Source organism: Podarcis vaucheri, assembly GCF_965113315.1.
Source record: "Podarcis vaucheri genome assembly, chromosome: 8".
Classification (NCBI taxonomy): Eukaryota; Metazoa; Chordata; class Lepidosauria; order Squamata; family Lacertidae; genus Podarcis; species Podarcis vaucheri.
This window is the reverse complement of record NC_138766.1, coordinates 44,992,990-45,018,523: the sequence shown is the minus strand read 5'-3', so window position 1 is coordinate 45,018,523 and position 25,534 is coordinate 44,992,990. Positions and strand designations below refer to the sequence as shown.

The window sequence follows — 25,534 nt, the reverse complement described above, 5'->3', positions numbered from 1 at the left end:
CAGAATAGGATTATGATAAAACTTCGTAGTTGCTGCTTTGGACTATTAATACATGGTCTGAAGAATCAGGCCAACTCTTTAAAATCTGTTAGCATGTTCAGCAAATACATCTAGTTTGGAGAAATGTTTTTATATTTGTGCATGGAGAAATCATTGCACATTTTCTTTTGGTGTTATTTATTTTGTTTCTAAGCATGCTGGGAGAAGGCTGGAAGTTTCAAGTAATTTTTGAATGGGTGGTTGAGGATGTGCACGCATACTGTTCCTACAGCGTTGCCTGTAGGGTGAATTACTGACCTTTAAAGCCCTAAACGGCCTCAGCCCAGTATACCTGAAGGAGCGTCTCCACCCCCATTGCTCAGCCTGGACACTGAGGTCCAGTGCCGAGGGCCTTCTGGCGGTTCCCTTGCTGCAAGAAGCCAAGTTACAGGGAACCAGGCAGAGGGCCTTCTTGGTAGTAGCACCCACCCTGTGGAACGCCCTCCCATCAGATGTCAAGGAAATAAACAACTATCTGACTTTTTGAAGACATCTGAAGGCAGCTCTGTTTAGGGAAGTTTTTAATGTTTGAAGTTTTATTTTGTTGGAAGCTGCCCAGAGTGGCTGAGGAAACCCAGCCAGATGGGCGGGCTATAAATAATAAATTATTATTATAAAGAGACCCTGGTTGTATTAGCAATTTCTCAGGTGGTTATCAAATGATATCTTGCTGCAAAAATTCTGGGCTGGTACCTAATATTGTAAGTGTGTAAGATGAATAGGTGGTGTCTTTTAAGAACGTTTGTTTTCTAATAGTTTTATTTCTTACACAAGAAAGGCTTTGATGGAAGTTGCCGTCCATCATAGTGTATAGATTGCCCCCCTCCCAAAGGAGAAAAACCTGTTCACTATATTTTAGTTTATGGTTATCACAAAATGTTTTCAGACAATTGAGTTAATATCCCCAAATCAGTGAAACTTTATAGAAGGGACATAATGATTACAAATTCAACATGCTCACATAAAAGTATTTGTACTGGTAAACATTCTCATAAAATATTTTGCCTTTAGGGTTATATTAGCATAAACTCTGAACTTGAAATCTTAGCGATGGGGAGAAAATGGACGTTAGTGGTTGATTTTTGTCTTAAGCATCAAACTGGGACACTGAACAGTTTGCTTACCTGAGATATGGATGTCTACTTGTTCATAAACAATGGACAAAATTTCTTTGTACTTGGTGGAATTCAGATGCATCAAGTATTGTTACATATATCAGGTGTCTTGGGTAGTATGAAATATTCATGGTGGATTTGGTTCTGTAGACTGAATCCAGGTAGTTATTAATGAGAATTTTAATATTTTGTCACAGCTGCTACAGTTGGGGGGACAAAGGAGGGGGAAGGGGAGAGGTTAGGATAACCAGGTTAATAGGCACAAATGCCTTGATAGATATTTTGGATTTTCAGTTTGGGATGAGAACTGAGTTGGGATTTTGTCTCTTGCACTTCTACCACCTTAATAGTCTGCTTTGCTGCCACCTGCTGTTCGTTGGGCCTGGAAATTGAAATCTTGCCATAAGGACAAATAATGTAAACTGAAGAATGCTTACTTTCTGTTTATATTCATTTGCATATTTTTAAACTTTCAATTTGTAAACTAAAATATACAGTGGTGCCTCGCAAGATGAAATTAATCCATTCCGCGAGTCTCTTCGTCTTGCAGTTTTTTCATCTTGCGAAGCACGGCTATTAGCGGCTTAGCGGCTATTAACGGCTTAGCGGCTTTAAGAAAAAGGAAACAAACTCGCAAGAACTCGCAAGATGTTTCGTCTTGCAAAGCAAGCCCATAGGGAAATTCGTCTTGCGGAACGACTCAAAAAGCGGAAAACTCTTTCGTCTTGCGCGTTTTTCGTCTTGCGAGGCATTCGTCTTGCGAGGTACCACCGTACTTTGGATCCCATCATGGCCCTATATATTCTTAGGCCCTTTGTTCATAATAGTTTTGATTTTTACTGCAGCGTATCGCAGTAGGTTGTTTGAAGTTGACCCATGAAATTTCTGTGGGAGGAAATTGTTATACTTCAAATAAAAGTGGTCTTCAATAGCCAGCATAATGTGGTTATCCCAGATTCAGCTCCTTTTGCCTGCTGTTTGCTAGTTGCCCAGGAATGCTATCTGCTGGGTACTTCAGCACTGCAAATTGTGTGCACGCATTCCCTTGACCACACAATCTTGAGACTAAGCATTTTCTTAAAGTATGGGCTCATATTATTTTGAGCTTTATCTCTTCTAAGTGTTGTAACGCACCTTGAACATAGGGAAAACGACAGGAAAGGTACTGTATTGAAATTTAAGGCTTCGACTTAGAAAATTGTACAAGATAATGCAGAAGCTGAGTGGTAGAGCCACGAATATGCCAACACTACATTCCACTGAAAAGTGCTTTTTATATTTTATATTTGATCTGACAGCTGCTGAAATTGGCTCTTCTTTCTACTGTACTCTCTTAGGATCACTGGATTAAATGAAATGAACTAATATAGGCAGTTCTGCATGGTATCGAGGCCCTGTTGGAGGGATCCTTATCAACTATAGTTCTTTTCATAATATAAGAGTTCAGCTTCATTAATTGGATTATATGATAAATTTGGCTGTGTGAATTACCCAACCCGAAGCAGTGAAATTATCAATAAAATTATCAACTGCTTTTTGACTTGGCGTTCCATCACCATAATTAAGTTCTGAATATAACAAACTTTCTACTCTGTAATGGAAAAAAAGTACTTTATTTAAGCATTCTGCTGGTTTGCAGACCATTTGTCTGAAAGTTCAGGGCACCATCAACATGCTGTCCTTGACATTAAGCTCCAAACCTTTCAAGTGTTGGTAGCAAAGTGGCTTATGAATAGCATTTATGGGAGTCAACGGAGCAATTATGAAACTGTATTCTGGCTTTCAAGACTTGTTGATACACTGAAGAGCTGAATTACATTTTAATGCTAGGCAATTGAATTACTTTAACTTTTTATTGTGTGTTCTGTTTTGGTTTAAATCACTGAAAGTGTTGGCTTTGAAAGTAGTTTCAGTGCAGATGAGAAGACGTCAGAATGTCTGTGTTAGTCATCTACACTGCCAAGAACTGTTTTGGGTTCCCTTAATTGAAAGTTGGAAAGCAGAAAGTGCTGTTGATTAGCTATTCTTTCCGAGACCTGGAAATTTTCCTAATTGCTGAAGTTTGTATATATGTATGCCAGCTTGAAAGAGTTGATAGAAGTTACTTTAATTCTCTTTTACACTGTACCAGAATGGCTAGTTTAAAAAGTTAATACTGCTTGACTAGGATGTAGATTACATGAAACGTTAAAGTATTTTCCACATTTTCAGATGTAATTTAATTGTTCATAGCATTCTCATCTTAACCCACTTTGTGTTGCGTTGCATTCCTGAATTAAAGGTTTTTATGAGAAAGAGAACATGTACAAAGGTAAACAATAGATGTACTTTTATTATGAGGTTTTGAAAAGAACACGAGAATACCTAATTCACTTGATTTCTGCAAAATGTGATCCCCCACAGCAGCAGAGTTTTCTATTTGCAATCAGTTTTAAACAGAACATCTCAGAACTAGCTAGCTTATAACAATGTTTGAGAGACTTAATATTGAAATAGTAGTTCCCTAGTCTCATAAAACCTGTTTGACTTTTTCATTGAACAGGGTTTCATACCCCATCCCCAAAAATAACAATTCTCCATTTGTGTTTGCGGGCGAAGAGCTCTTAACTTTTGAAGTCTTCTTCAGAGTTGAGACAATAAGTTACCACTAGGTGGCAATGTTTTATTATACATCATGTTTATTGCAGGCCTTTAAGCAACCTCCAATCTGAATTAATTTTTGTGAGCGGTTTTGGATTCTTAATAGGGACTTGTGCTTGTCTCCCACATCCCAACTATTTTAGGCAAATGCATACTATATTTGCATTTCTAAAATTTGCTTCTATTATCTGCCCTGATGACTTGGGAAGGGTTAACTTATAAATGCAAATGAATGTGTAAGCATTAAGTAATGGGTCAGTATGTTCATTACTTGATTAAACCACTGGACAGTTTAGGGGTTTGCGCAGTAGTTGCTGAATGGTGTAAATGCAAGAAACCTTTTTCTCTGTGTGCCTACAACTTGCTGCACTGTGTGACCCATAACTAAGATTTTCAGAAGCCAAGTGGAATACTTGTGATTACTGATGTTGAAGGGAAGCTTTTTAAAATTATTGGGCTCCATTTAGTTAGGGATGAAAGCTTATATGGCAGGATTGTGTTGTTGTTTTTAATGCCAAGGGAAATTAAAGATCAGTTTGGAGATTTTTTTGGGGGGAAAATCTCTCAGAAAAAGAAAAGCGCTTGAATGCTTACCCCCCCAGCTATATGAGCATGCCCTGTTTATCATATGGTGTATGAACCATTTAATTCAGATTAAATTGCTACTTGCTATCAAACAAGATTTATATTTAACTTTATATGGCCTGATATACAGCTGTAGATAATAGTTGTTCAATATAAAATATAAACTTTGTGCACATGCACACAGCAAGAGTTTATAGTTAAAATTCTTCAGCTTGGTGGATACAACTATTGAATACAGAAAAACTACTGAGAAGACTTCCAAGAATTTTGGTTTCATTTACTCTTTATTTAATCAACATTTTCAACAAGTACTGAAACTTCCCTGGCACTTTAAACTAGAGAAGAAAACTGGGAAGAAAAAATAGTTTTTTAATGTTACAAAAATAAAATATCTTTTTTTTAAAAAAGCACCCTTGGTTTTATGCAAATATACAACCATCTTAAAATCTCAAACCTGCCCCCAGCTCTACTCTGTTCCAACTTCCCAATCCAACATGCCTTCAAACCTGGACGGTGCCTTCCTAGAGCACTTCACCAAACTATTGAAAAGAAGTGGGAGACTTCCAGCTATTTCAGTATCTGTTGGAACTAAAACTCTGCCAATAATGTAACATCCAACATTCCCTCACTTCCCAGAAAGTGGAAGCAGCAGCAAGGGGACCTGGTACTAACCAACAGGGAGGAACTGATCAACGAAGTGAAAGTACAGGGAACCTTGGGAGGAACTGATCATGTCCTCAAAGGCAAGAGAAAACCGAGTGTAGTCCGACATGCATTCTGGACTTTAAGATGTCCGATTTCAAAAATCTTAAGGAACTACTGTGGTCAGAAATACTCAGAAAAGAAGGGAGCCCAGTATGTGATTCTTAAAGGTGAAATATTGAAGGCACAAATGCAGACAATTTGCAACAAGAAAAGTGGGAGGCACCTAAACGAGTGTAGCTGCATAAGGAGCTTGCAGATGAGCTGAGATATAAGAAGGGAATGTATAAGAAATGGAAGGAAGGAGAAATCAGGAAGGAAGAGTATACAGTTGCAGGGAGAAGGTCAGGCAGGCCAAAGCTCAGAATGAACTCAGGCTTGCAAGAGAGGTTTAAAATAATACTAAGTTTCTTTGGTTTTGTTTGAAGCAAGAGGAAGAACAAGCAAGTAGTAGCTCTCTTGCGTGGAGAAGATGGAGAAATGCTATTGGGTGACAGAAGGCGGAACTGATCAACACCTATTTTCCTCTGCCTTCACCCAAAAGGAAAGCAGTGCCTAACCTGATGAAAGCATAACAAACAATGCAAGGAGGGAGCTGCAGCTCAATATAGTAAACCAGGTGGTAAGGAATTCAAATCTCCAGGGCCTGATGAGCTGCACCCAAGAGTAGCAAAGGAGCTTGCACATTTTATATCAGAGCCTGTGTCTATAATCTTTGAGAATTCTTGGAGAACAGATGAAGTCTTTGTAGAAGGCAGAAGTATTTCATCTGTTCTCCAGGCAGGCAAATGTCCCCATCTTCAAAAGGGTGGGGAGAAGAGCCAGGTTACTATTGACCAGTCAGCTTAACATTTTACCAGGAAATGCCCTAGAACAGATAATTAAAAGATGCTTTGATTACCAAGACCCAGCATGTGTATCTCAAAAGCAAGTCATGCCAGAAGAGTCCTTTTTTAAAAAAATAGTTGCAAGCATGGTAGATCAGGGGAATGCTGTGGACATAGTGTATCTTGATTTCAGTAAGGCTTTTGACAAAGTCCCTCATATTGCAGAGAAGCTGGCAAAATGTGGGTTGGAAGAGCTAACTGTTAGGTGTATTTGCAAGCTGGTTGACTGCCCAAACCAAAAGAATACTCACTAATGGTTTCTTGTCATCCTGGAAAAGACGTGACAAATGGAATGCCACAGGGTTCTGTCCTGGGCCTTTCAACATCTTTATAAATGACTTGGATGAAAGTATTCAGGGGCATCAGAATCGGGATTCAAGATGACCTTAACAGATTGGAAAACGGCCAAAACTTGACAAAATGGATTTCAGTAAGGACAATTGTAAGGTTCTACACTTAGGCATGAACAACTGCACAATTATAAGGTGGGGGACATCTGGTTTGTCAGTAGTACATGTGGAAAGGATCCCCCAAGCTTAACATGACTCAACAGTACTATGCAGGAGCAAACCAAGGGAAGTAAGTCCCGCTCTATTCTGCCTTGGTCAGGCCACACCTGGAGTATTGTGCCCAGTTCTGAGGGCCACAATTTAAGGAGGAGTTTGGAGGTTTTAAAGTAGAAGTTGGGCAGCCATATGCCATGTATGATTTAGTTGATATTACTGAACTAGATGACCCTTGGGGTCCCTTCGAATTCTACAATTCTGAGATTCTATTATTCTAAGTAGCAGGGAGGGCTGATGGACAGGTGAAGCTTTGTAGCAGATTCCCAATTCAGGAATCATAATCTACCCTGTAGCAGAACAGTCAAAGAATCTGCAGCCCAGAGCCAAATATACGCAGAGGTTTCTCACATCTAATTATGACAGATGTGGAAATACAGGTGTTGCACATGGTGCTTTTCACTGTCATTGTCAAAAGTCCAAGATCTCTATCTGAATTGTATCTTTGCTCACTTCAGCATAAATGAGTTCCCCTTTCACTTCTGCAGATGATAAAAAACAAGCGGAGAAAGCAAGCCCATGGCAGCAGCTTCCAGTGGATGTTTATACATTAGAAGCGTAATTCTGCTGGTAAAAATGGTCCCTTTTCCGAGATTTTGTAGACTCAGTTGCATCCCTCACTTTCTGTTTGTTGTGCCTTACCACAGGTTGTATATAGTTGTATCCCTTTGTTGATAGAAGACTGATCTTATGGAGGCTTCTATGTACAGAAGGGAGAAAAGTTTCTTTATGCCACCTTCCCTCTGCAGCTTCTTATCGCTCCTTTCCTTCTTATCATGCGTTCCAATTTGTAAGTTTGGACTTTATCACAGAACACTTCCTATTATACCAAGGGACCCAACACCGTGGCTTGGTTTACCCATTGCTATTTTTCACCAGTGGATTTGAAACTTGTCCCCCTTGTACATGTCAGTAAATTATATGTGAATACACATGCATGAAAGAGAAGAGATAATTTGTTCTCCAAACTGCTGGTTTTAAATATGATGATATTTAGGGAGAGTATCTTTTGATTCTGTGTTTCCTGGCCTTGTCATTGTGGCATTATGTAAAGAGGCTACTGAGAATTTAAAGCAGGGGTGGGGAATCTGTCCCTCCAGATGTAGCTGGACTAAACTCCCATCATCAATGGCCATGCTGGCTGGGATTCTGTCCAATAATGTGAAAGCGATAGGTTTCCCTGTCCCTGATTTAAAGCAATGGAATTTACATGACCACCTGTCCCATTCTTGTTTCCTGCTTGGCAGGGGTTTGGACTCGATGGCCCTTGTGGTCTATTCCAACTCTATGATTCTCAGTGAAAAAAGGAATCATTTAATATTCAGTTTGTCTACTTCACTAATAAAAGGAAACAGACTTGGCTAGCATCCTGTTCCTAGTTAAACTCCATTTTTTGCCACAACTTATTATGAATTCTTTTTTAAAAAGTCTTGCAGAAATAAATATATAAAGATAAAGACTAAGCCTTGCTTACTTTATTGAATTGCCCAGTCTAATAAAATGAATGTCAAGTGCACTGCATTTGGCAAACGGTCCACTATCCTGAATTTCTTATGAAGATATGGTGTAATTCACCTTGGTTTCTATATTTGAGAGATCTTGTTGCTTTCTTCCCTTTGTCTTTGCCTTTTCAAAGTTGGTGGAAAGTGGTTGGTGGACCCCTGAAATTGCTTTGAACTGTGGTAAGTTGGACAACTTATTAAAGAACATTGGTGCCATATGTCACTCTAAATCTCTGATTATTCTTAAATTCACCACCTATATATACAATTATTTAAATTATCTGTGCAGGTTTAATTTGAGATTTTCCATTCAGCATTCTTGATCCTAAAGATCATTTAATATTTTATGTAAACTCTATAAAAGTGTATTTAAGATACATCCTTAGTTGGACTTTTCATATATACATATATACACTGCAACATAAGAACAATGCAGTTTATCAGTATTGACACAATACGATAAAAGCATAATTCTAGACAATCAAATTCAAAGATGAAACTGATTTGGGGAGTAGGAGCAACTGCAACAGCACAGTTGGTAGATGAAAAGTTGTGTAAGATAGTTCAGCCCAATAAGTTTTTCTTCCAAAGAACAAACTGAAGACAGGGTGAAGGGTGAAGAACTGCAGTTTTAAAGTGCAATTACTGTTGTGCAGTCATGTCAGGCCATGGATCAGATTGGATGAAGTTCAAAGCAGAAGCAAACTGGTACTATTCATGATTCAAGGAGGATAAAAGGAACAACAGTTCTTCAGGCATCAAGAAAATGTCCTTTTTTTGTCTGTTTTTTGTCTCCCCATGTAGCCTAAGTCCTACACTTGCCCTGATAGGAGTCATTTGAAAATGCAATTCTAGCTGTAAATGCCCAACGTTGGCACAGTACTAACAGCCAGCATCATAGCCAAAACAAAAGCACAGGGATTTTTTGCTGGTGCTCCACTGCTGTACCATCCCAGTTTGTTTTCTTCTAAAGGTTCATCTACTCTTGGTGCCGATGAAGTACATTGAATTAAGGGCATTTGGTATGAGGTGGCTCTCTTTTCTGGTCTGTCTGGACTGGATCCATCACTAGGTCTCTGGCCATTATACAACAAGTATCTCCCTCTGGCATCCTGCTCCATTTTGAAGATCTCGTACTCTGTATGCGGCAGGCGAATTCCCAAAGCAATGCAGCCGTTGGTGTGAGTAACATCTTGTTGCACCCCAACTTGCCAGGATCCTTCTGCCCCACACTCATCTCCACTGAAGACATTCAGTAGAGAGGCAGTAGCTATGTCCATGGGTGTAACCTTCATATGATTCACTGCAAAAAAACAAAGAAGGGACTGTTAATTGTGCCTTGAGGTAATAGGATTTTGTCAACAGCCAGATTTCTGTTTCAGGAAGAGCTTGATTCTCTTCTGTAGAAGTTTCTAAACCTGTTGACCTTGAAAGACACAGCATTTGCTTCTGAACTGAGCCTTTATAAATGTGAAGAGTAACTCGAAGTGTATGGGAAGAAAGAAAAAAGTGGTTTGAAACCAAAACCAGTAAGAGTTGCAAGTGAAGTCATAAGAAGCGCCCTGCTCATTAGTTCCTGGGCCCTTCTAGTTCAGCAGTGCCCAGCCAGATATGTTAAGAAAAGTCCAAGCAACAGCCATTCCCGCTGTTTGCCCACAGCAACTGCTTTTTCACAGGTAAGCTTCCTGTAAACCATTTGGCTATCATAACTAATCACTATTAACAGATCTATCCTCTGTTGAGTGTGTCTCAATCCCCTTTTAAATTTATCTAAGCTAGTGGCTCTTAGAACAATGTCCACAAATTAGTGAGTTGAATAAATGGTTGGCTTATTGTGGGAATTTCTTGTAGCAGTGCTCTCTGTTTTGACTAAATGAAAATAATGAAGTCAATTTTAAGGGTGAGCAAAATGTAAATCAGATACAGTTGTACCTCAGAAGTTGAACAGAATCCGTTCCGGAAGTCTGTTTGACTTTCAAAATGTTCAGAAACCAAGGTGCGGCTTCTGAACGGCTGCAGGAAGCTCCTGCAGCCAATCGGAACCCGCGTCGGGACGTTCGGGTTCCAAAGAACGTCCACAAACCTGAACATGCACTTCCGGGTTTGTGACATTCGGGAGCCAAAACGTTAGACTCGCAAGGCGTTTGACTTTTGAGGTACGACTGTACAGAGATTTAATGACACTGCTGAATTCTCAGTGTGGTAACAATGCTCAATAATTTGAGCGGTACCAGAAAACAAGCTCTCAAGGTAGCCATTTTGTTTTTGCAAATCACCCATTTTATCTTTATGGTCACTTTGTATGCCTGTACGTTGCTGTTCATTTCTCCTCTCTTCCTATTGAATCAGGGATAATGTAGTGAATGTGGTAACATCATGGAAAACAAAGCTGATCTGAGAGTGAGAACAGGGCTTCCTGAACTGCTGAGATAGGTGACATCAGCCAAGAGAACCATGCTCCCTGCCCCACAATGAGCAAACACTTTTTTGCTCACTCCCTGAGTAACAAAATTGTCTAGTGTGGTGGTGGTTTACTTTCTGTTGACTTGCAAAAAGTGTCATTTCTTGTAGCTCAGCCTTGACAGTGTTCAAAGGAATTAGTCCTTGGGCATGACCTAGATTTAATATGCTACTCTAGCTTATGATATAAACAGGTTGCATCACCTCCTCTCCTATAGTAACCATTGGTCTGTATGGTATATGTATTCCTCCTTGGCACGCTTCACTTCTCATTCTCACTGGACTATCACATGACTGCTTTACAGCTATTGTACAATGTTAAGAAAAGGTTTAAATTTCCTTAAAATATGAAATCATGCAACTGCTGTGTAACATGTATGTGCGTGGAAAAGCTACAAGGAAGACGGCAAACTGCCAATCTTGATTGATTCACTGACCCTTGGTCATGAACAAATATTTCAGCAAGGCACGGACATATCCTCATTTTTTCTTGTTTTAATGAGCATGACCAATGCAAGCATTTAATTTTATTAGCAGTGTTTACATCTCTTTGACATTCATTTCAATGGAGGACTTGAATCAAAGCTTATGCATTCACATGTTTATAAGCAAGAGAGTTCTGAGCTAAAATGGAGTTCCTGCACCCGTAAGCAGCCTCTGGATTGGAGGGTTGTCTATTATTGCCCTAACTTCCTTGTGCACATGCTAGACAAAATAGCATCAAAGGTGAGGACATGCTGCAATCTTTGATTTAGGAACAATAACAATTACTTTATACATTTACTCGTTAGATTAGATCATGTGATTACTTAGAGTGGTTCTGATCTAAATATAACATAAAACTACATTTAACATTCTTTAAAATAAAAAAGCACGCTTAATTCTGATACTTATTTTACAGGGAAAACAGCCACAGGGTGCTGATCCAGTACTTTGCTCTCAATCCAAGCTTTAAACATACATTCATAGAAATTTGTTTCCATACACATATACGCCCAGATATCCAGTTGCTCAATAAAGCTTCATTAAAGTAAGCACAAAAATTAATACACTTTTTAAAATAAGGTGCAAATTTATTTGAAATTAATTATAAATAATTTTTCCAGTTTGATGCTCTTGATTTCTTTTTAAGCCTCTAAATGTCATCAAACATTTTAATACGCCTATTTTTCAAAGTGTAAAACTCAAATGTATTTATATAATGAGCTGGAGACAATAAATTTGGTCAGTTACTTGTTCAATCTTCACAAACATTTTTAGCTTCTGTGTAGTGGGCATGCTAAGCAAATGAACTAACATTGGTTCACATAATTAAGTCTTCAAGGAGGGGGGAAAGCAAGTTCCACCCAAAAAGAAAAGAAAAAAAGACTGATGTCTAGATAGGAAAGGCAAGAGATTAAACAGTTTCTATTTCACAACCCTGCTGCCCCAGGCAAGCCTACAAATAAAACTAAGTTGGTTTTCATGAGAGGACGCTATAAAACTGCACTCAAATTTCATTTAAAAATTGTTCTGTAGCCAGGATATAAAGCTATGTCTTTTAACATATACTTGCTCAGAAAGCTAATGAAGTAACCAGTTCCAAATGGAAACCAAAAACCTCAGAAAATGTCAGCTCCATTACCATCATATATTATCCACACTTTTAAAGCTTCATGTGTGCAACATCTTGAGGAATGGATAATCTATAAACTTCAGAGCTTTAAAAAAACAACCTTGATTTATATCAGCCAAGTTCTCCTAATCCTGAAAAGACTGACTAGATTTAATTTAAAAGTAATTTAAACAATTTTGTTTTGAGTTCCAGCTGAACTGAAAGGGCCTCAAAAAAGGGAATTCCAAACAAACTTAAGTTGGTCCAGTTTCAAGTTTGGGTGGCATATTTTAATAAATTTATATGAACAATTCAACAAATCCTAACAAAAATCCAGGCCCCCTTGCATGTCATTTCAACACAGAAGCAGCCCTATTTAGATTTGTTATGTTTGACTTCATCGGTTAGCTTTTATGGTCTATGCTTAAGACTGGAATGCCCACCAATTGATCACAAACCCAGGAATGCCTTTATAAAAGTGATGGGCAAGGTCTCCAAGTCTGTCATGGATGTTAGGAGTGAAGGCTTTTTGTTCCTCAGCTCTGCAGGAGTTTGGTGTGTTCTCTCACCATTTCGGAAAAAGAACTTGCAGCTTTACTCTTTAGGCACAACCACATTTCATTTTATAGTTGCCATGTGTCTTTTCCGTTTGATTCTTTTAAGAACTGTTTGTAGCTCGGCTATCCCTGGGGTTCTATATAAAAGCCAAGGAGAACTGCTTGCTCTCTTTAAGGTGACTGATACACGTTTTATATTTATTTAACACAGTTGGCTGTGATTACAACACTTTCGAATTTAATTCCATTGTTTCATAACAGGTATCTTAACTTGATTTTTTGGTAATTAGTTCAAGTCTGTCTTGCACTACTTCCAAGCTTTAAGTACTTGCCCTTTATTTGACAGTATTTGACCTTGCTGCATTGCAGCAAGTTTCTTTCTTTCTTTAGAAGGAAGGAAGATCTTTATTTTCAGTTGCAACAGAGCTTCCACCCCTGCAAGGAGGTGAGGACCCAGAACAAAGATGTGTAACAGCTTTTAAAGGCTTTAGAAATTGCCCAACCCCTCTTCCAAAGACCACCCAAAAGCATCATACAAGCGTCACAGAAAGAGGTGGTCTATTACAGAAATCTGAGAGTCTGGCTGCTGTCTGTCAAAATACCCAATAATGCTTGCTGATTCCCCTTCCCTGGCCAGTCTGGGCCATTCAACTTAGTGTGGCAGCAGAAGGCAGGAATCATGAGAACTACAGGAATACAGTCCTACTTGAAGGCAGCAGGAAGCTTAAATAAAATGTTGCATGGATACAAGAAACTGAGCTGGTCTACTGTGAGATGGATATCCAAGAACATGTGGGGCAATTTAGTATGATATTAATCCCTCCACATATGTGTTTTGCTACATGCTATAAAAGTTCTGCTGTACTTTGGAAAGAGCTTTGGTTCAAAACAAATGATCTTACCTTTAAACACGAATTCTGTTCCGCCCATCACTCTGGATGAATGTACTCCCCGGCTGTAACGACCCTTGGCATAGATGGTGAAAGTGGGGTGCTTGCAGATTGGGTCAGAATAATGATAGTAATGACCTTCCCAGGTATTGTTGTTGTCATGGAAGATGAAGTGCCTGGTGAGAAAGAGCACTTCAGGACGCACTTCGCAGCGCTGGCTCGCCCATTCCCCATGTAATCCAATAGTCAAATCAGCCTTCGGAGGTAAAATTGGTGGGTGGTGTTCATCTGACCGATAGATGATCCTGCATGCTATACATGAATGGTCATGGTTCTGAAACAAAACCAACAGAAACCTTGTAAAACTGATAGAAACTTTGTAAGACACATAGTTGCTAGCAAATCAAATTTCCTTAAAGGTTCAGTAATCATTTAGAGTGCCTAAGAGATGGGTGGGCTGTCAGACGCGTATTTTTCAAACTGGAAACTTTCAAAATCAAGGAAATGGGCAAGGTACAAATAAATAAAAATAATCATTTTGTAATATGAAATGGAAGGGGAAGCTCCCCCCCCCCACTTAATTGCACTGGGCATATTCAAACACTTGACCATATTTACATCACTTCAGGATGTTTTATGGGAAGCAATTTGTAAATAAATAAATAAATAAATAAATAATTTGGTGCATTCCACCCTACAGATAGTAGTACTTCAGAGTAGGTGAAAGTGAAACACTTTTTTCCTTATGTGTCAACAGCAAGAGTTACCACCTTCCCTTGACTGATCATGGCCACAGAATTTAAAGTTCCCCCTTTTTGTTATATTGGGCTCTTTCATGCCATTTCATAAATTAACACATTTTTTTAGCTTCTGCTTTTATGCATGCTAACATTTGTAGAATTCTAAAATTCGGATTCCGTTCGCATCCAGAGGTACCACTGTAGTGCTAAAAAGTCCCCAGTCTAGAAGCTCCTAGAGGCATGTTCTCTTACTGGTTCTATAGCATGCGGGAAAACAATAATGGCAGAATTTCTGTGTGTGCCACTTACACGGCATAAAAGTTTAACAGGCAGATTCTTTTACGGAACCAAAATTTGGCAAACAACCTTAGCCATTGTAATAGCCCTTGGGATGCAAGTGTGACCTTATGCCACTGATGAGGAGTCTGTGATCCTCCAGAGGCTGTTGGGCTCCAACTTTCATCAGCCCCCACAACAGGTTCTGCATCCCTGACTTGTGCTGTAATATTTACTTCCAAGGTTTGCTAAGGCAACCAAGGCAGACTCTGGGGCTTCTGTGCTGTGCAAAATGGAAGTATTTTTCTTCTCGTTGCAGGTTCTACACAGTTGCAACCACATTTGATACATGGCCAGATTTGTAATGTATTTCCATACCTCTTTTCACCTTTTGCACTAATAATGCTTTTCAGTATAACCATATTCATTTATTCCAGTGAATGATTTAGTATCCTACAGCGTTCTTGGAAAAACAAACAGTATAATACGTCGTGCCATTTCTATTTGAACACACACTTGTTCTTTTGTGACCCAAGCCTTGCTGTTCAGTCCCAGGCAAGCAGCTGCCTATTTCAGTATACCTTTGATTTTTTTATTTTTTGAGTCTTTAGAAGAGCTCTGGGTATTTTAACAGGAAGCAGTTGCCATGTGTTGTCTCCACCTCCCAGATACCAAATGTTAATTGCGAAATGAACAAAAGGGGGAAATGCAAGACTGAGTAGTTGAGAATGTGGATCATTATGCACAGTATCTGCATAATATTTATATTTTTAGAAGAATAAATAATTTTCTTAAAAGGGAATAGAAGAATTTGAAGTACCGAAGTGTGCCTAAAACTGTATCTTAGCACAAAGCATTTAAACGACACTATTGATTAAAATCTTGTACATTCCAGCCCTTCGTGGGGATCTCCACTGTGGCTCTGCAACAATGAAAACATTGAAGACTAAACAAAAAAACACAAAAAACGATTACAAGAAGCCCCTGTGTAACTCCAGTCAGTTTTAGTTTTCTTGTTCTTTCCTGAGTTAATGCATGCTGCATCCTCTATCAAGCACTGTAATCCAGACTGCAGGTTAATCCTGGTAGATGGAAAAGCTTCGTTTTATTGGAGGGAGTTAAGGCCATTCTAGTTCCAATCACTCTATGGGAATGGGCTTGCCTCCAGAATATGTGGTTTAAGAAGGCTTATAGAGGGTTAGAAATACAGCATAACCAATCTAAGCAGTTGCTTGAAGTGGCAAGATTTGTGAAGTTTGGCTGAAGTACCACATGACCCAAGAGTTGTACCTCAGCATTCTCTGTAGTGGAATTTCAGATAAGTGGAGTTGTTAAGAGTAGCAAAAAATCATAGGCAAGCCATACATGGTAAAGGTAAAGGGACCCCTGACCATTAGGTCCAGTCGTGACCGACTCTGCGGTTGCGGCACTCATCTCGCTTTATTGGCCGAGGGAGCCGGCGTACAGCTTCCGGGTCATGTGGCCAGCATGACTAAGCTGCTTCTGGTGAACTAGAGAAGCGCACGGAAATGCTGTTTACCTTCCCACCAGAGCAGTACCTATTTATCTACTTGCACTTTGATGTGCTTTCGAACTGCTAGGTTGGCAGGAGCAGGGACCAAGCAACAGGAGCTCACCCCGTCGTGGGGATTCGAACCACCGACCTTCCGATCAGCAAGTCCTAGGCTCTGTGGTTTAACCCACAGCGCCACCATACATGGTAGCCATATATTAATAATGGTTCCTATACTCAGAATGGACACTGTGCACATTTGTTTCGTGTTGTATTGCATATGGATTTTCTATGGTAATTTCTGTGTATAAAAAAAAGTGAAACAGCCCTACCTCCAGAATAAACACAGGAAATAAGACTACTGTATAAGACATGCATCCTTCCACCAAGGAAAAATGACACCACTCCTCAAGAGGTATTTGTCCTAGATATAGTGCCCTTTTAAGTTTGTAGTCCAGTCAATATAGCTTGTGGCAGTAAGAGCCAGTGCCAGTGTGTTCCATATCCTGAGTTTTAAGGTGAATATAATTGGCTTGCTTCAGGCAAGGAGAGATGGAATCCCGGAATGCATGAGACAATTTGCCTTGCTATAAAGTCCTATTAAGCAAAATAGACATGCAATATATTTCCTTGGATGAAAGCCAACAAACTATCTTGAATGTCTTGGAATACTCTACATTACTTTCCAGTCACTGAACCTCATATTTATTAATCACTTTCATGTTCTCATCCCACAGATGCAAATAATAAAATTCTTCATGCTACACTCACTTCAGGTGACTGATCTTCTTTTCTTTGTGTTTAATCAACCCCAAAGCTCAAACATTCTTTTTCCTTGTATGCATTTCAATGAAATACCATGTTAACTCCCAGAATCTCCTGCCCAAATTCAATATAACTTAATATAAAAAATACAAAAAATGTATGAGGTGTACAGATTTTAAAGTGACATATTAATCCGTAGGTGAAAACAAGCATTAAAAAACTGAAAATGAGTGGAAATAGAGAACCGTTTGGGAAAAACGTTCCTCTCTCTTGCTTATATGTTGCATGTACCTTTGATGCCTCCTTTATCTGGAGCTGCAATGTGCTAAATGTATCCTTTCCCAAATGATAAAAGCAGTAAGATGAAACAATTGAGCTTTTCATAATGGGAGCAAAAGGAAAGCAAATGATTGTTCTTATCCTGGCCTTGAAGCCTTCCTTATCCTACTCCTTCCTCTTTTAGTGATGCCACAGAGAAAAAGAAATCAGCCCACAAATGGTATGCAGAACGATTGCATTTTTGGGTGATATCTCACTTGGCGCCTGGGAACCAATACTTCTAGCTTTCATTTTAGCATGCTTTGGATGTATTATATAAACACCACACACATTTCTGTTCTCTTCCTTAACTTATCTGAGACCATTCTTTTTCCCCTGGTTAATGCATCGTAACTTTTTAATACGAACTTTGTAAGTTTAAAGTAAAAATTATTTCAGGATTTCTCTTCCTGGTGCCTCTTTTTCTTTTCAGCCTGGCACAATTCAAACTAAAATGTCCAGATTCTCATCAGGTGTAAATAACCTTCGATCCAAAAACTTTAAAGGAACTGTGTTGATTTATACCAGATGATGTTTGTAGACCAAGAACTGTTTTAAAAGTTGAGAGTATTGGAAAGAGTTAAGAACAACCAGTTTTAGCCTATTAGACATGTCGACTAAGAGAACTGTTTCATTCAGCTGACTTTGGTTAGCCTTAAAAGATGTACTTAGCAGCAAGCCATTAAGCCCATAAAATTGTTGAGTTACAGGCACAGCCAACTAATGGCAGAGAAGGGCATGTTAGGTCAGGATTATTATACTCAGTATTTTAAAGGCTCTTGAATCGGTGTCTAGGTCTTCTGGGTAAGATTTCCCATGATGAGCCCAAGGGAAAACTCTTGAGGTGTTTGATTCCAAAATGGATCTGAAAATAACTTAAAACAAATGGAAAAGTCTGGGATTTTTTGCCCTCTGTTGCTGTGGAGCTTATGCCATGTAAAAATACTTTCATAGATATTTAGCACAATTTCCCACTAGTGTTCCACAACTCTGCTATCTCAGTCCCAAGAGAACACATTACTGAATGGCTAGCATCTCTCCCCCACAAAGTGATAAGTAGCAGGCTTTCCATGACCTCATAGATGAGGCTAACACGGATAAGGCAACTCACGGGGGGGACGGGGACCTGAAAAATGCAATTATAACTCAAGCTTACAAATGGTCCACAGAGTTTATTAAGACTGCAAAACAATGACAAAAGGAATGATACTGGAAAGTCATTTATTTATTTTTTAAGCACTCAAGAGTTCAGGTATCTAGACTAGGAAGAAATCAACTACATCTCACTTTATGACCCTTTGGAACCATTCTGTACCAATAAATGTAAAATGCCGAAGCCATCTGGCTTGTCTGCTTCCATACAATTTTAGAACTCTTTGAAGGCAAAACATAGCTCATTTTCCTTTGAATTTAAACATTAGCATTTTTGTGAAATATGAGAAATGAGGCAAACAGTGTCTTTCTCAGATGCATGCCTACATCTGTCACCTATTCTACCGAAGCAATACTAATTTGCAATGACAAATTATATTTTGGAAAAGAGTTTTGCAAATTCTTAGAAGATGCAGGGGATAGAATGTGAAGGAAAGGCCATCACAACCCCACCTCCCCACATTTTAATATCAAAGTGATTGACTGATAAGTTCTCTTCAGACAATGCTTATCCAAGCTGCTGAAGAGGCTGTAATTAGTTGAGGGGTATGTGGAACACAATACCAAAGTAAGTGTATCTTTGCCAAGCTAACAAATGTGAAGTCATACATACATACATACATACATACATACATACATACGTACATACGTACATACATACTGTTGAACAACACGAGTCTATTTTGCCCCCAAAACACAAAATTCAAAAACTGTAAGAGCCAATTTTTGAAAGCTACCTCATTTAATTAATTCATTTATTAATTCAATATAACAACTGATATTTATTCTGCTATTCAGCTGTTTTAGAATATGCACTGCCAACATAATGCTCAGGCAAATTTTATGAGAATCCCAGATGACTCTTGCTAAAATACTATAGACACTGCTCAGGCAAATGAAATGCCAGAAATACATGTCCAGAAAATTGAGAAAGGGAGCCCCATTAAAGAAACTGAAACTGTGCATGTGCTCCAGAAACATTCCAACAAGAAGCAGCTAACATATCCTCAAAGTAAAAAATAGACCATCATTTTGCTTAATTTTCAGACTATACTGGATTCAAACACTGAAACGTTGCACCTTATTGGCCACAAGCAAATGGGCAGGTTGAGGGGTTTATAGGGACATTCAGAAGTTCTATATATTGCTACCGCAGATGGAAGCAATATAAAACAAGAATTTGCACCAATGAGATACGGCATATATTGCAATGAAGCAGAGTAAGAGAGCTGCAGAAATGCCATTCAAAGTGGGATGCACTTTGTGTCCACACAATATACTCTCAATACAATCTCAAGCCACGCGATATACTCTCAGCGCTCTTCTATTCTGTGCCATATCAAATCACAGCAAGTGGCACAATGGTCACGGCACAAGGGGTCCCCCAAAATTAACAAGAAATGTTTCTATCATTAACCTACTTCACAGCACTGCTCAGAACTCATAGGCATGATGGCAACTTCATAAAAAGTGTACTCCTGCTATACCAAGTCCAGCAACTCCTTTCCGTCTGGTCAAAGGTACTCAGCAAGGGCTAACCATTGTGTTCCATTGTGAACCATACAGCAATTATTTGGTTTTGTTCTATGGCTTTAGTTGTATAATATTGTTATAGTTGTAGTTTTTGTAACACAGTTGTAGAAGTGTTTTCAAGTGTCCTATGTTTTCAATTATATTTGTGGTTTGATGGGGAAAGGAGGGATGTAATGTTTATGACCAATCCATTCCTTGATCGAGACCAGGATTTCAGAATGCTCTAAGCTAAGCATGAGACAGTCCACCTTAGGAAATGGGGCAAAGGGGATTCTGGAAGGAAGAACACCGGTCTGCATAACTGTAAGCAAGGAACTATAAAATAAACATGCCCTATCTAATTAGCATTGTCTGAGTCCAGATTCTTATTTCTAAGAGCCCAAGGCTCCTGAACACACATTTGCATCCCTGAGTATTTTGTGTGTGAGAGAGGGGGGGAAGGCATAATAAGACAGACAGAGTGAGAGAAACTGGGGAGGTGTTATGTGAAATTGTGTACTGTTCCTATATTTCTCTCTGGTCACTGTATAGAAACTGAAAACGCCACTTTCAGGAAATAGCATTAACATCAAAAATAGCTGCAATCCTCTCCCACTCTGATAAAGCCTGTATGTTACTCATGTTCTCAATGACTGCTTTGTGCAGTTGAAAGACTTTCATAAATGATCCAAACCTTGTACTTGGTCTTTAAATATTTTTTTTAAGGAGCAGATCTAAATGCTATAAAAGTGCTAATTATAAAAGTGTCATTGCCTTCTAGGTCTTCTCTGAAATACTTGTGTCAACTGGACTTGACATTGTTTTCTGCTCATCTGTACCTCAAGTCTACAATTTTTTGCACTCTATGGATTTTTTTTTTTATGTGGTGCATTTCCTATCATTTGATTGTAATTTATTTTCCAATGGCTGAAGTCAGCTGCAAAGTTACAGGAGCAAGACATTCATTTTCTGGATGTTCTGACATATTTTAAGAAAGCAACTTGACATCCCATAGAAAATACTGACATGTGGATTGAGCCTGGATGTGGCAAGTTGCAAAATTGGAGCATTATTTCAAAAATAAAAATAAAACCACACTAAAATAATCTGAGAACATCCACTGGCAGTGGCTTTGAATGTGTTTGTGGGATATAACGCACATTCCTGTGGATAGAGGATTCATCAACTGTTTTTGGTGCTATCTGTGGCATCTTATATATCTAGACTGAATGCTTTCCTTTCATTCTCTGAAATCAGTTCTTAAGAGGCTGTTCTCCCTCACCTCTTTCTTAAGCCATTTATCGTACCTTGAATAGTTCAAGCAGGTTCTCTCTTCTTTAATCTTTTATTTTTAATCTTCTATTTCCATATGTTCCTTCCTTCCTTGGATCAAATTATCATTCTGATTTGTCAAATTGTGTAGGACACAAATTATTTGAACATAAATAATGAGCTGATGTTATAACCCAGAAATGATCTAGAATTCATGTTTCAAGCTCAGTCTATTTCACACTTCCTGGTCTTCGCTAGCTTCCATATCAGCTCTGCTTGAAATTCCTGGCCCAGACTGCAGACATTTCCAAGATCCTGGCACTGAGTTTCTGTTAAGTGCCAGGTACCAAAAAGGAAAGGGAAATATTTCTATTTAGTGTCTGCATATATGCATCAATATAGTACTTGCCATTTTTATTCATGAGTACATTTTACAAGTTTAAGGGAGTTGGTTTTTTAAAAAAAGTTCAGGCCAGTATTTAAAAAACATATTCTAATTCGCCTGTAAAAAGAATACATTCTCATAGTTTCAGCAAACATTTCTGAGAAAGGTTTATATTTATTTATTTATTACCCATCCACCCCAAACTTTTCCCCTGACAGGGACTCAAGGATGCTTAGAGATATTAAAAAAACACAAAAAACCCCCAGCTAAAAACAGGGAGGGGGATTAAAAACAAATAAAAATTGATAGAATTAAAACTATATACGTAAAGTATATTAAAACCATACAAATAATTACAATAAAAACAGCATGGCACCAGCCCTTTCATTTAAAGCAGCCGGTTCCCAAAAGCCTGCTGAAACAATAAAGTCTCCACCTGCTGGCAGGAGGACCACAATGAGGAAGCCAGCCTAACTTCTCTAGGGAGGCAATTCCAAAGTCTGGGAGCAACTACCGTACTGAGAAGGATAACAACTGCATCTTACCTACTCCTATGGTTCTGAAAGGGATTATTTAATTGATCACTTTTCCAAGTCAACCACTTAACTTGCTTTGAACTATTCTAAATGATCAGAAACAGAAGGAGCAATCAAGACTCCAGCCCTGCAGAACTTTATAAAGTGCTGGGTCATTGCTGCTCCTGCAGCTCCTGCCACACATGCAGGGTGCAAAGTGGGGGGCAGGCAGACTGCTGCAGCAGCAGCAACAACCTGGATCTGGAATGATTGGGCCTTTTCACTGACTGCCAACAGTAAGGATCCATTTCTTTCACTATCATTTGATGGGTAGAATTAGAGAGCTGATGTCACTGCAGGAGGTAGCTGGCCACAAGCTGCAACGTGTGTGTTGCAGAAGGGGAGAATTCAACACAGCAGCTCCATCTGTCATAATGTGTAATTCTACTTTCTTTTGTCATTTCTATCTGGATAAATTGATTTTGAAAACACTATTTCAGTATGCAAAAGCATAGTTCGTTCTCTCTCTCTCTCTCTCTCTCTCACACACACACACACACCCAAAAATGGTAAGACATAGCTGTTTCTCATATATCTAGGAGTTTCCTGGTCAACATGATCAAGTTTGTAATATCTACTCTGAATTATATTTGTCTAAATTAGTCTCCTTGATCCCTAAAAGTATGTGCCAGCTGTGAGTCACTGAATATTGTGCAGCATTCCCCAGTGTGTGTAAAATAATGCTTTGTAATTGTAACCATGGGCTATTGGAAATCTAGAAAAAGACAGACCACAGGCAGAACCTCTTCACAATTAAATTGTATTAAGAGTGCATATTCTTAATTACTGTCCTGTTACTGAATCACAAATAGCAAAGTATCCTGTTGTTGAATCACTCCAGGATCTATCTAATTTACCGTTATTTGTGTGGATTCCAACAAATAAGAAGCAAATAAGATATATGATTTGGTAAAGGCATAATTTGTTTGTTAATTGCTGTAGATTGTCATATTAAATAGCTTAACATTCATAAATATTAATAAGGTATATTGGTTCTGGTGACACAAGAGTAGAACATAATGAATGTGTCCTCAAATCAGTTGATTATATAAACATACCACTCTTTTTTGGCTCATTTTGTTTTTGCGTTTCTTTAACAGCTAGAATTAGTCTGGATCTCCCTAGAGACTTCTGAAGGGGCCTGAGTGCAGCAACCAGAAGGCGCTGCCCACTGATCTGTTTGTGGGGCGTTTCCACCCACCCCTGGCATGCCCAAAGTAAATAAATGACCTAGGCTGCAACTGCACGTGGCCTATGCGGCATACTCATTTACCCTACTGTACTCATATCTTTTCTTCACAAAACCACCTGATATTTGGAAATACTGTAAATGTTTTGCATGAGAGCAGGTGCGCTGTGGTTTAAACCACAGAGCATAGGACTAGCCAATCAGAAGGTCGGCGGTTCGAATCCCTGCGACGGAGTGAGCTCCCATTGCTCGGTCCCTGCTCCTGCCAACCTAGCAGTTCGAAAGCACTTCAAAGTGCAAGTAGATAACTAGGTGGGAAGGTAAACGGCGTTTCCGTGCGCTGCTCTGGTTCGCCAGAAGAGGCTTAGTCATGCTGGCCACATGGCCCGGAAGCTGTACGCCGGCTCCCTCGGCCAATAAAGCGAGATGAGCGCCGCAACCCCAGAGTCGGCCACAACTGGACCTAATGGTCAGAGCAGGGTCCCTTTACCTTTACTCATTTCTTTTCTTCACAAAACCACCTGATACTTGGAAATAAATGTTTTGCATGAGAGCAATCAAAATGCTGCACTGAACAGCTGCTATTACCCCACTAGGAAGTGCTGCTTTAACTAATGCAGCTACACTATTTAATAACAATAATAATAATAATAATTTATACCCCACCCATCTGGCTGGGTTTCCCCTGCCACACATGCATTTGGGATCATATTGTTGAAGGGTATGAAGTTTATATGAATTTATGAATAAAGATAGTATTTATATTTAACTGTGAATAAATGCTATTTACTTAAGGACCACAAAGAAGACATTTTAGCAGGGAAAGTCTACTATATTCTGTGTGCTTGAACAAACTTTTGAGTCTTTGGAAACGTGCTCAAATTAGCAGCTTGGCTTAGATCTGTCTGGTTTTCACTTTGGGTCTTTGATTTATCATCCTGCTGCTAAACTGCTGTAAAGAATTTGGAATAAGATCAATTCTGTTCAGCTTTAGCATTCCTAACATATCCAGGAATCATTTGCTTTTAATTACCACTCAGTTCAGCCATATTAGTAGCATAAATGTGGCTTCCACATCCAATTCTGCAGCTTTATCAACTTAAAAATCTTCAAGGTTCTCTTATTTTTCATAGATGCCTTAATTATTTTAGCTGTGTTTTTATATTTTAAAATAATAATAAAGAGGAAATGAAACAAGCCTTGCCAGACAGATTCTGTACAATACACCTGATTCACTTCAGAGGTGATTTCCTCACCCAGCACACTATGTGACCATAAAAGCCTTAAAAAAAACAAGTTGATTTAATGTTTCTGTTTATGCACGGTGTCCAGTTTCCAGAAGAGTCTGAGACTAGCGGTTTTGAACTCAATTAAGCATTTAAGCTCATTTTCAGCTGAGTCCCCATGGACTGACAATTAGAAAAGGAAAGAAGTTCAAAGGAGAAAGGTTATAACCTCATAGCTCTATATTTTGTGTGGTCTCAAAATGTATCCTATGCTTTCATCCTTCATATATTTAGGAAAGCCATTACGACCTGTAGCTAAGTTACACAAGGGGTCAAACTGCACATGATGTTCAGGTGCGTAAATGTTTCTTTGAGAGTTGTTGTTGCTTTACCCAACGCAGTTGTGAGAAGCTGTAAACTGATGTGGAAGTTTGCACTGGAGGACATCTCTTTCCAGAGTAGATATTTTTCCTTTCCAAATTGTTCTCTGCAAGCTCTTTGACACCCAAGAGGGGAATATACAAATGCAAATATCTTCTCATCCATGGCATCCCCCCAAAAAAAAACCCCACTTGGGGGCAAATTATTATTATTACAACAATTTAAAAATAAATTACAGTAACGTGACTAGGGTGGGTAATAAAAAGATGTCAGAGGCAGCAAAGACCAATGTCTTCAGCATAAAACATAAACTATACATTGAAGGTGTCAGACACACTTCTGTAGGGAGGAAATTATGTAATTTAGGGCCTGCCACAGAGAATGCCCTCTGCTGGGTCACCCCCATCGCCAAGTGAGGGTGGCCCACATCCACTGATCTGAACATCCAAAATGTTCTGTAGGAAATGAAGCAGTCTTTCAAATATTTAGAACCAACACCATTTAACATTCTAAATACTAATGTATTTAGGCCCCAAAACTAACTGGTGACTAATGCAGCTGTTTTAAACATATATGAGTTTAGACATGATATCGGTTCTAAACAGAACTCCAGCCAGCAATCTGGGTGCTACATAATGGACCAGCTGAAGCTGAAGAATATTAGACTGCTGTGGAAGTGATATGCTCCCCACTTGG

At 39.0% G+C, this 25,534-nt stretch overlaps 1 protein-coding gene and 1 long non-coding RNA gene across 2 annotated transcripts in view; one reads left to right on the top strand and one right to left on the bottom strand.

Annotated features, from left to right (window-relative positions):
- Nucleotides 1-1,933: 1,933 nt before the first annotated feature.
- LOC309539113 lies at nucleotides 1,934-7,950 on the top strand. Its single transcript, XR_014222699.1, has 2 exons — nucleotides 1,934-7,762; nucleotides 7,830-7,950. It is a non-coding gene; the product is annotated as an uncharacterized lncRNA (long non-coding RNA).
- The window catches only part of APCDD1 (APC down-regulated 1), a 37,369-nt gene continuing 15,303 nt past the window's right edge, over nucleotides 3,469-25,534 (bottom strand). Inside the window, exons 4-5 of the mRNA XM_082234918.1 lie at nucleotides 13,547-13,868; nucleotides 3,469-9,336 (exon numbers count right to left, since the gene is read on the bottom strand). Coding sequence (XP_082091044.1) covers nucleotides 8,885-9,336; nucleotides 13,547-13,868 — 774 coding nt within the window. The 3' untranslated portion in view covers nucleotides 3,469-8,884. The remainder of the gene's footprint in view (nucleotides 9,337-13,546; nucleotides 13,869-25,534) is intronic.